This window comes from Sinocyclocheilus grahami, unplaced genomic scaffold (genome assembly GCF_001515645.1).
Source record: "Sinocyclocheilus grahami isolate Dianchi unplaced genomic scaffold, SAMN03320097.WGS_v1.1 scaffold121.1, whole genome shotgun sequence".
NCBI classification, from domain to species: Eukaryota; Metazoa; Chordata; class Actinopteri; order Cypriniformes; family Cyprinidae; genus Sinocyclocheilus; species Sinocyclocheilus grahami.
The window spans coordinates 2273576-2285862 of NW_015505300.1; the positions used below are offsets into that span (position 1 = coordinate 2273576).

Sequence of the window (12287 nt, forward strand, 5' to 3'; positions counted from 1 at the left end):
CAGCGGTGGGTCCTGGATCGCGGGAAGCAGATGGCTGCCCCTCTTTCCTCGAAAAAAGAGACAAACGAGAGCGGAGCTTTTCCCTTGGAAAAAACGCTCGCAGTGCCGATTGCCCCCTCAGAGGCCTCGCGTGCATGCTCTTCGCCCAAACAAATAACACATAGATCGTGTGTGTCATCAGATGTCAAACAACAATCAACACTGATGCACACATCCTTAAACGCTTTGCTAGTGCTCTCCATAATGAGATAAATAGATCGCTCTTACCACAGAAATGCACGCTTCAAACAAAACAGTCAATGAAGATGAAGAAGAGAATGATGTGTGCTCCCGGCGCCTATTTATACTATAGTCGCACCGGTAGTGACGTCATGGCTGTCGCCGGCCAACGAGTTGGTGTTTTTTCAATGTATGCTTCAGACACGGGTCACAACGAGGTGTTGCCCATAGCGACCCCTAGAGGACGCAGTTCGAAAGTTCCCATGAGAGGGAAACACATTTTTGCTGAAATTAATTGTGCTGTTGTTGTTAACAGGCGTGGTTTATTTGCTCTGCTTTAGGATTGCAAGTGTCCTGGGACAGGTGAGGGAGTGAGTGGAAGCTGGTGGAGCTAATCAGGGAGGATGTCAAACTCCAGAGAGAGACGGAGGAGAGAAGAGCAGGAGAGCAAGGAGAGAATGGAGGGACTGTTTTCTCTTCTTGAGAGAATGCTTATCAAATACATTATTTATTAGCCATTCTTTATTAGCCAAGAGAAAACAGTGGAAAAAAATGGGTACATTACAATTTTTCAATATCTTTTTTTAAATGTCGCATTGTCAATGAAACAACCTAATTTCTGTAGTTTATTTTTGTGATGCAAGTTCAAAATGAAATTAATACGTTGTATACATTATTCATTTTTGTTGTGTAATTTATTTGTAAATGAGCCTGAGTACTTTTTGTACATTTTGTATTTTTGTTCTGCATATTCACGTGTAAATAAAAGAGAAGTAATTATGTACATTGCTATTTTTTTTAATGCAGCTTATAATTGTTTTACAAAACATTCTTCTATACGTTTTTTCTATACGTTTTTTTTTGTAAATTTGTAAATAATTTTTTTTACAAATTTAAACAAATTGTTCTATACATTACTGAAAGTACTTTTTAAAACTATTTACAACATGCAACATACTATTTACAACATAGTTTAACATCAGAAAAACAACATCAATTTTGAGCTCAGCCCTGCCTCCATGTGTTCTGGGGTCTTCGGGAGATGAATCTCGTGGTGGCGAATGGCCAGCACCTCCTCAGCGACTCGGAGGACAATGCGGTGACAGTGGAATTAGGCATGTCAAACACTCTGGAGACCACTCTGCATGATGTACCACTGGCCAGACAGAAAAGAAACACCAGGATCTGGATTGTGGCACCCCATCCGTGTTGCCATTCACGTCGCAGAAGATCCAGCAGCACTGTCAGGGCCTCCCTGCTCAGCCGAAAATCATTAAAAAACCTGTACAGTGCTGCCACATTCAGCTTTATCCTGCAGTACAGGGGTCTGGTCTGATTTAGGGAAAGAAGGAAAAGAGAAATTGTTTAGAGCTATGACAAAGTAATTAGTAGAAGAAATATTGAGATACTTTAGTAAACTACGTTTAGTAACTACCAATACCATATTGGGGAAAAGCTACTAGTCATATTTATAATCTTAGCTAAAGAGATAGTTCACCCAAAAATGAAAATTCCAAACATGGAATAACTTGAGGGTGAGTAAATGATTACAGAATTTTCATTTTTGGGTGAACTATCCTTTAAGTAAAAGTATTATCTTGCATACTCTAATATATTGAGAGTAAAAGTAAAGGTATACAGTATTGTTCTGAAAAATAATTTGTTAGTATGGTTTTGCATTAATATTACTGCTGCACTGATGTGTATGTTGCATTTTACTTCTGAATATGTTCAAGGTTATTAAATTTAAAGTTGCCTACTAAATATACTGTTGGGTAGTTTAATCTACAACAATGCATCATGTTGTAAAAGACCGTATTTTTAGTGTTGCTGTCTGTGAGAAAAAAAGAAAACTTAGTACTTCATATTTGTTCGAGAATACTTAATGAATGTACTTCCTTACAGTCCAACGATTATTTTGAAAATGAAAGTATTAACATTTTGTCAGAATATTAACACATTTTTGCTAACTATATCAAAGGCTGCATCTGAAGGACTCGGACCAGTCAAACAGAGCACTCTTCAGTAGTGACAGCTGCCGCTGAACATTGAGCTGTACAGTGCTCTATTTTTTTATTCACAGTTTTATTTTTGCTAACCTGTCTATATATGATCACCATAGTCAAGGCAATAAACCATATAAAATCACACCTTTGTAAGATATCAGTCAGCATTTGAACTGCTATGTGTGTGTGTGTGTGTGTGTATTCTGTAGTTTTTCATATGTATCATTACATTATTCAAGTAAGCTCCAAGCCAATTCCTGCATTTAAAGTTGTAATCCGACAAAGGATGCAGCAAACCAGTGTAACTTACCTGGCCTCGGTCTTGGCTAAACCTGAGGTACATCACCGTCTCCTCCATTATGACGTAAAACATAAAAACAAAAATGAGCAATTCTGGCTCCACCTATCCTGGCAGGATTGTCCTCTGGTCAGCTCTCCTCTCACACTGTTGCTATGCGATAGAGTGCAAATCGGGAACCTCTGGTGTCGCAATTAGGAAATCCTGCGAAGGCAGAGCATCCTTCATGCACTTCGGAGGGCCCTTTGTGTACTTCGGAGGCCTGGCCTTTGAAGTCCGTGGCCTTCGAAGGAGTGCACACTCAACTTTGGGACACAGCTATAGTATTCAAAAAAAGAGAAGGTGAAAAGTACCCAGATGACCTCTGCTGCCTGGATTCTAAAGTGTGCATTAGATGGACACTTTACTATCCCATGAGGCCATGGGAGAGGATTTATGAATAGCACTGAAGCGACACAACTGACGCAGGAAGTTCATGTGACAGTAACAATATTGCGGATCTAGTATATCCAAATTTTCTTTCATTCTACCCATATTCATACTATATAGAACATATTTTTTTAACGGTCGTGAAGTAAATTCTAATTCATATGTAGTATGTACTTATTATGTGATTTCGGACACACAATGTCACCTCCCCCTGAATTTCACTTGCCCTGTATATCTAAAAGCGATAGTGCACCCAAAAATGAAAATTCTGTCATTATGTACTACTCACCCTTCACTTATTCCAAACCTGTATGAAATTATTTTAGCTGTTCGACAGAAATAAGATATTTTGATGGTAGCCATTGACTTCCATAGTATGAAAAATGTTACTATAGATGTCAATGGTTACCGTCAACTGTTTTGTTACCAACATTCTTAAAAATATCTTTGTGTTCAGCAGAAGAAAGAAACTCATACATTTGGAAAGTGGAGGGTGACTAAATGAATTTTAATTTTTGGGTGAACTGTACCTTTAACCACAGTCTGTCTGTGCAGTGCAGCAGCCAGTTGCATACCAACACGAACGACCTACAACGACATGCAAAAAAATTGCTGACCTAATCCAAGAATGTCCATTATGTGTCTAGCATGAAATGGACCGAAAATAAATAAATAAAAGATTTGCTATGAACTGCAGCAGGTGGTAAACAAACTGCCTATAGACCAGTTGGTGTCAAAGGCCTCAACAAGCAGTGATGCTATTGGTACGAATAAGAGTCAGCTAAGCAGAAGAAAAAGGCTGTGTTCAAAATCGCCTCTATACACTCATTCACTATTCCCTACATTAGTCCACTGATATAGTCCAGTTGAAGGAGTGAATGAAAATGAGTGAGCGAATTCAGACACTGAGTTGCTGTTTAATAATCATTCAATACTTAGCAAATTGTCAGATCCAGTAATGAAAAGATTTATCTTGAATTCTGTTGTGGAAACTAGCATGTATTCATTTGGCACGACCCTCACAAGTGCATTATGGGTATTCTCCTGCCGTTGGGTGTACATTGGTTGTACAAAGTGCACTCGATGGTTTCAGACACCAGTACAAATGGCTGTCCCCTCAAACTGTGCCCTATAAGGGGCGATTTCAGACACAATCATTATGTAAGTGTACCTTTAATATGACATTTTTTCATTTTTAACATGTAGATTCAACTTATTTAGCTTTTTTGAGTGAAACTGCAAAATCATTTTCAAAGCATGACTTTAGTGCATTCACAAGAGGGCAGCAGCGCACAATTCCTATTTCATCAGACAGACTTAAGAAATACAAGCCGCTACTTTAATTTCCGTCTGTATGCAAATGACATATCTTGAAAAAGAAAATGAATTTGTTCACCTAATTTTGTTTTGGATTGATTTATCAAAGTTTGCAGAACCCACTTTCCTATATTAATTCAGTTTTTAGACACTGAAAAAAGCTTTAACTGAACAGTGGTCGTACTTGACCATATATTGTTATTGAACAAAACCTTATGCTAATAAGCAGCAGCAAGTAGACTCCAAGTAAAGCTAGGCTACATTAAATATTTGGAGTCGTAAAGAACGTAACCTATAATATTACAGGATAAAACAGTTCAAGTGCATGTTTGCAGGCATCCCATCATCACTTATTAAAGTGAGGCACGCCTACACTTGCGAGATAAGGCAAGCCCTATCTCGGGAGCTCTAACACAGTTCATTCTCACATAGCCTACTACAGCGCACTTTACAGCGCGGTGACTGTGACACAATGCGCTTCTATTTCTGGCGGATTTTACCAGGAGTGACGGTGGAATAAGAGGAAATCATACCAATGCTATCGTAGGAGCTGACCGAATACCCTTCACTTCTTTCCCAGGATTTCTTTTCTGTTTAACCCTTATTCACAATGCTTTACTTTCAGTTGGTGATCATGGCAGGGACTGTCATGCTGGCATACTACTTTGAGTACACCGATACTTTCAACGTGCACATCCAGGGATTTTTCTGTCATGACAATGCCTATACGAAGCCCTATCTCGGACCAGAGGAGTCCAGTGCGATCCCACCAGCCATCCTGTACGCGGTGGTCGCAGGGGTCCCTGCACTCGTGGTGAGTGTGTATAGAAGGTTAAAGGTTTAGAATAAGCAGTGCATGGATGTCGTGGTTCTTGGGAAGATCTTTATTTATATAATAGCATCATGTTAATCATCCTGTGAATAGTAGAGATTGTACTTTAGGATATAATATCATAGTCAGCCTGCCTGCAAAGTTAGGATAACAATAATTTAAAGAAATAATTATGCACCGAAGAATGTGTCATCTGGATTTAGATATTTTTTTAAAACGTTCAGTTTACAGAATGGAAAATGCTTAACACATCTATTGTGTATATTTGGTTATGTATATTATATTACAAAGAATTATCCAGTGAGTTTTCCAACTACAGTGTATCTTGCACTTTTCATGGGTCAATATACTGTATACATTTGGGGGGGGGGGGGTCATTGCTCATTAAGATTTTTCTTTTAAAGAAATTAATACTTTTATTTAGCAAGGATGCATTAATTTGATCAAAGGTGTCATAATGTTACAGAAAGTTTATTTTAATTAGACACTGTTCCTTTGAACTTAATCATCAAGAATCCTGAAAACAAAAATTAATCACAGTTTCTACAAAAATATTATAATCCACACAACCATTTCTCAGCATTCAACAAATCAGCATTTTAGAATGATTTCTGAAGGATCATGTGACTGGAGACTGAAATAGTGACTGCTGAAAATTCAGCTTTGCCATCAATAAATTACATTTTAAAGTATATTAAAATAGTTCTTTTAAATTGTAATACTATTTCACAATCAGGGGCGGATTTAGTGATTTGGGGGCCCCAGGCAAAATATAGGAATGGGTCCCTATACATTTGCACACATTTACCTAGATCAACCTTTAGGTTCCTTTATTTGTTGTGATGCTTGCTACTGCACAATGGTGCCCCCTAGTGTTGTGTCCAATGTTTCTACAATTTTCATGTACATGTTATAATGGCTTTCTTTCATGTTGTAGACCACGAAATAGCAACTGATTTACAGTTGAGAAACAGGTTTTCACAAAAACAAAATAAATTATAAAATGATAAATCTCACAATTGAGCCTTTAAACCATTTTTTTAAAGAAAAGGGATGAGTCAGAAGTATAAATTATTATTAATTTAAAACGGGGTGGATTTTCATTTTCGCATTGGTCTAAATAAAAACTGCAGACGGGATTATTGAAAATGCACATTCATAAGCCTGCACTCTGCGCAAGTGCCTCCCCACTCTCCAAAGGCTGTCGAATTCTAAACTTTAAAATACATTTATCTGTAGTTATTTTAACTACAGATTTAAATGAAACTGAAAAAATAATGAATAAGAAATTGTACATTTACACACCTTAGGATTATATCAACCAAAAAAGTAACTATGCGTCCTCTACTTGGGTCCTTCTCATTAATGAGTAAGCAGCATTTTAAAAAATAAACATATAATACGCACTGTTTCTCAATATTTAATTACAGCTTCAGATGCATGATATTTTCATTTCCTTCAAGCAGGATACACAAGAAGCACGTTCAACGTGGACAACGGCTGTCGTAGTAATAAACACCGTAAACAGCAACTGTTTGCTTGCCCGCACTTAATGCGCATCTTGTATATGAAAAGCATTTTAGGGGGCCCTTGGCTTTTGTAGGCAAGTCCGCCTCTGTTCACAGTATTACTGTTTTACTGTATTTTTGGTCCAAAAATGCAGCCTTCGTGAGCATAAGAGATGTCTCTCAAAAACATTAAAAAAAAAATACAGACCCCAGACTTTTGAATGATAGTGTCCTCAGATGCAAAAATAGAACTCAAACGAGACAGTTGTTGACACTCAGTAAGAGTATAGATATAAAAATAACAGCATAGTTCAAGAGGTGTTGGTTTTTATGAGAAATGTTCGTGATGAAATCTTTAACTTTAATTTAAGGAGAGTTTGTTACATTGTTGAGGTCGCTTTTAAAACTCTAAAGGTGACACAAGAATACCTTGTATGAAGATGAAGCTTAAGCAATAAGTAAGTAATTCTAATTTAATATCTAATTTTCTATTCAATATAAATTGCAGAAACGAAGAAATGAGATATGAAAGATTTGAAAAGGTTGCATCTGCAGGGCGCCATTAGTTAGTGTTTGCTAGGTTGGCCACTGTGAATGTTGGGATCTGTCTTTGAGAAGTCACTTTTGGCTCTAGACTCTAGCTTTCTGTGCCTACAGTATATTAAAATAGAATTTATGATGAGCAAGATATTGGCAGCTCCGAGGATCAATTAAAGAGCACCAGGATCACCACAGAGCCTCCCTGCTCTTATCTCTCATAAGAATTCCAGTGGATTTGCTCAATCGATCTGAAAACACTCTTCTTGGCCTTATATTAAGGCCACACAAATTCACCCCCCAAATGACTATTATTATCACTCATTTGCTGAAAGCATCACTTCTGAGCTAAGTGTGGAATGAAAACTTCGATCTGGGCTCATGCGTGCTCTGTGGTGGACAGTAAAGGTCAGCTATCAGCTCGACGGGTTCTTAAAGTGCAAGGCTTATACAGTGTCCCAAATATTGCTGGCATGCTGAACTTGGGAATTTCTGACAAGGCAACTGATAAGTTTACAAAATCTGAGAGTTTTAAACTGTGTTAAACTGACTTTCTTCGGTGGAACACAAATGAAGAAATTCTGCAGAAAGTGTTTTTTCATGCAGTTATAATTAATGTTGACTGAAGCTTTTATGTTTCAAATACAATACTGCCATATAAGTATCATAACAGTAAATTACTCGTGTCCTGCATTACAACTTTTCTGAATTTATATGATAGCTTTGTGTGAGGAACAAACTGAAATTAAAATTGTTATAACCTTTCCATTCAAGTGAGCTGTTATAATTTTGAGATAAAAAGCAGAAATTATGACATATTAAGTCATAATTATGAGATGAGAAGTCATAATTATGACAATTTAATGATAAATTTAAGCTTTTATGCTTATACTTTTTGTATCAGAATTTTGAGTTTTTCATAACTATGACTTTTTACCTCATAATTTTGACTTTTTTGTCATAATTATTAATTTGTCATAATTTCTTTTTATCTAATCATTTTGATTTGTTTTATGTCATAATTATGATTTATCAAAGCATGATTTTGTTTTATCTTATGTGGTGTAAATGGGATTTCATAGATTTTGTTTTGTTCATCACATAAAGTTTCATAAGACAATATAGGCTTTTTTATGATAATGGTGTTTTTGCATTCTTTTGAAGCTGCTAGTTATCATGATTGGATGGAAAAAATGACCAATGTTCTTCAAAATTGATGGGAGAAAAAAAGTAATATGAATTTGGAATAACAATTTTTTAATTGTGAGAAGGGGCCATTCACACAGAAAACACGAGATGTGGGCAATGGAATGGAGGAAAAAACAACACCTCAAGGCATGTTCTTTTGAAAGTTTAACTTCTTTTAACTTTTCTAAATTTTTTATCTTAAGTGACACGATTTTATAGTGCTGTGTCATGCGTGAGACGCTGTAAAAGACACGAGACACAAGCGCAACAAGTCAAAGATGTCAACCTAGTGCATGTTTATAAAACTATGGAAAAGTAGTGCAGTGCAAACATATTCTGTGTGAACGGCCCCGAAGCGCTTAACAAACATACTGTAGCTTGCCATGGTATTTCTGAGACAGTGTGTCAACCGACCAGTGATATCTCAGGCATCAAGCATTCAGCTTTCATAAAAATTCTGAAACCAAACAGCCCATGTCCTATCTCTTGTATGATGTAGTGGTTATATGTGCTTTCAGAGCACATACTGTATATGCTGACCTGCTAAAGTCACCATCATTTTCAGTGTGCTTTTACCTATGTACTTACTCACCACTTTTTCATCCTATTTTACCTGTCAGTGTAGAGAGTTCATGAGCAAACCAAATGGATCCATCACTGTAGTTGCACTGACTGACGTTTGGCAAATGTTTCAGACAGATGTGAAACCTACAAGACAGAAAGTTTTAACTGTTATAGTAGGATTTATAGTACTACTCTCCCCAATTTGAAAGTGACCACCCACAAATAACAAGAAATATAATTTAAACACTTTCCAAAGCTTGAACTGCCCTTAAAGCTTTTTTAATGCTTGGTCTGAACCTGATTATGATCCACCTCCCTCCCACTGCCTCTGCAATTAATTCGGAAACAAACAGCTATGAAAAATGTATTATGCTATAATTGTGACATAAAGCATGCAAAAACGCAAATTATATGTTAGGATGGATTATAAATTGGGATGAATTTCTTTCATATTAATTGCTAACTGTGCCAGAGTTCTTGACTAAATCAAACACTAGATGAGGGGTTTTAAAAACTTTTTATGCCACAGACCTTCAAATTTAAATATCCTGTAAAAAAATATAAAGCATTTTCATGTATTAATACTGTGAAAAATATAATATCTAGAAATATTTACTTTCTATTAAGTTTCTTTTTGTTTTGTTTTTTCTTCTTTCAGGATAATAATAATAATAATACAATTGTGATCATCATCATTTTTAAAGTATAATTTTTGACACTATTTTTCTCCTATCTGTTTTCGAGGAGCCCCTAGCACCCTGTTACATCCCCATGGGGGTCCCTGGACCCCTCTTTGAAAACCTCTTCCCTTGACAACTCTTTTAAATGGGCTTGGATGTGGTTTGCTATGGCACAGACAAGCCTGGAAAACCGCTTTCACAATAACCAAATGAACTGAACTTTGACATTAACTCTTGTCGGCACCAAAAGCTCTGATGTGAAAGCACCCTGATTGCTGCATTACCTGCATTACTTAAACAGTAAATCTGTTTAAGTGTGTTGTAGTTAAAACTTTGGAGGCAGAAGGCAGATTATCAGAATTCTCTCTTTGTGCTGCATCTCACTTACTTCATATTAAATATGAATATGAAAACAAACAAAAAAATAATTAAAGATTTTTTGGCCGGTCCATATGCCAGTTAGAGAAACCGTCTCGCTCATGAGGTTTAGCTGTTTGACATTTATGGGCCAGTATGGCATGATGCCTATTAGAAGTGAACAGTGAGTCATGCTAATCCACATTCACAGTCATGAAATGCATAAGAATTCATGAAAGTCATGAAAGGATTTGTCGTCTTCTGTTCACTGACAGATCAGACCATATTTATAGTTAATTATGAAAAAGTGTACATTCAGACTTTGCCAGTTTATGTACCATTTTCTGTGACGATCTAAAAGAATGTGTCTTGAAAGTGAAGTAAACTAAAATAAATATTCTATTCTGTAATATGGGTATTAGATGATTTATATGAAGCCTTTGAACTTTCAAATTCAATGTTTCTACATTTAATCAATGCAGTTTGAGCTTATTGTACGTACCTCATATGTAATCAATAAAGAGTAGAGATTCAAGCTGCAGCACTAACAAGTGATGTCAAGGTGATATATCCTCAGACTCTTGGCATAGAGTTCCCACAAGCTTGCTCAGCCGTGCTAATATTGAGATATCACTGATGCTGTAAACCTGGAGTTTGCTGCACTGTTGAGTTGGCGCCAGAGTTCACAAGTTCACCTGTCGCTTCCTGTGTTTTTTCACATTGGTATTGGTATTGGTATTGGAATAAGGGTGCTGGGCTCTTCTGCAGCTGAAGTCTTCATATGCTGTGAACTGGTTAGTTGCAGACACTTTAATCCTAAGTGACGTAATACAACGTTGCAAACGAGTAAACTGTTTAGCATTTTATGAGGTTTCTACATGTAGCAAGAAAACATCTCGGTTATGTAAGGTAACCCTAGTTCCCTGAAGGAGGGAACGGAGACGTCACGTCGGATGACCGACGAATTGGGATCTCGCTTAGAGAGACCAATCTACTTTGGGTGTAAACTAAACGAGCCAATGCACATTGGCATGTGATTATTGCATCCAGTTGCCGCTGATCACAGTGTGAGTATAAGTAGGCAGCAGATGCAGCGCATTTTCAGGTTTTCGCTGAGGAGCTGAGCCGGTGACCCGGCCGCTCAGTGGTGGTACAGGAGCTGTGGCGACGGGACGTGACGTCTCCGTTCCCTCCTTCAGGGAATGAGGGTTACCATACGTAACCGAAGGTTTCGGAAGCAAATACACATATGAACATTCCTTAGGTGCATATGGAAGAATGGAGATGATTGTAACCCTCTTGGAATAGCAGAAGTCTGCTGGGGAAACACAGGCTCGAGGCTATGCTGTGGACTTTACACATATGGGATCCACTTAGATCTTACATATGGAACCCAGCCTTCTACCGGTTCTCGAGGATTCAACGAGTGAAGGCCTGGTGCCGGACGCTCCGCCACGTCTGGCTGCCGAGGGGACGGAGGAGCTCAACAGGGTCTACTGTATGGACTCTCTGGAGTGGTTTCAGCAAGCTGACCCGGAGCCGGGGCCTCTCAGTGCTTCTACCCATTTGAGGTGAGAACACAGGAGGATACCGACTCCACACGAAGACTATAGAATCTAGCGAGCGTGTTAGGGGTCGCCCAGCCCGCAGCTCTACAGATATCCACCCCCGAGGCAACACGAGCCAGCGCCCAGGAGGATGCAACACTTCTAGTTGAGTGAGCTTGCAACCTGAACGGGCAGGGCACACCCTGTGCCTGATAAGCCAGGGTGATGGCATCCACTATCCAGTGGGCCATCCTCTGCTTAGAGACGGCATTCCTCTTCTGCCGGCCTCCGTGACAGACAAGAGCTGGTCTGAGGTCCTGAAGCTTTGCGTCTGGTCTATGTAGCACCTTAAGGCTCGGACGGGACAGAGCAAAGCTAGGGCTGGGTCTGCCTCCTCCGAGGGCAGCGCTTGGAGGTTCACCACCTGATCCCTGAAGGGAGTAGCGGGAACCTTGGGCAAGTATAAAGGGGGGCCGTGGAGGATTTAGCCTTCTCGCCCCCTTAAGGAACCTGACAACCAGGTCATGCTTCCCCAGTGACTTCCCTTCAACAGGGTCGTGGTTAGCAGCGATTTCAGCGACATAAACTTTGAGGGTGGAGGGAGATAGTCTTCGCTCCAACCCTTGCTGCAAAAAGGACAGCACGACTCTGATCGGGCATATTCGGGGGTCTTCTCGGTGAGAAGAACACCACTCAACGAACAGGTTCCACTTCAAAGCGTAGGCGTGTCTCGTAGACGGTGCTCTCGCTGAAGTGATGGTGTCAACTACCTCTTGAGGTAGGTCACTTAGAACCTCCGCGTCCC

General features: G+C 38.8%; 1 protein-coding gene across 2 annotated transcripts in view; it reads left to right on the plus strand.

Annotated features, from left to right (window-relative positions):
- The first annotated feature begins 4694 nt into the window (after positions 1 to 4694).
- Positions 4695 to 12287, plus strand: part of LOC107589876 (phospholipid phosphatase-related protein type 5-like) — a 36338-nt gene continuing 28745 nt past the window's right edge. The window contains exons 1-2 of one of the 2 annotated variants that reach the window (XM_016278451.1): positions 4695 to 4812; positions 4895 to 5083. In XM_016278451.1, the coding sequence (XP_016133937.1) occupies positions 4904 to 5083 (180 nt within the window). In that variant the 5' untranslated portion in view covers positions 4695 to 4812; positions 4895 to 4903. Of the gene's footprint in view, positions 5084 to 12287 lie in introns of both variants that reach the window. The other variant, XM_016278450.1, reaches the window with a different exon arrangement.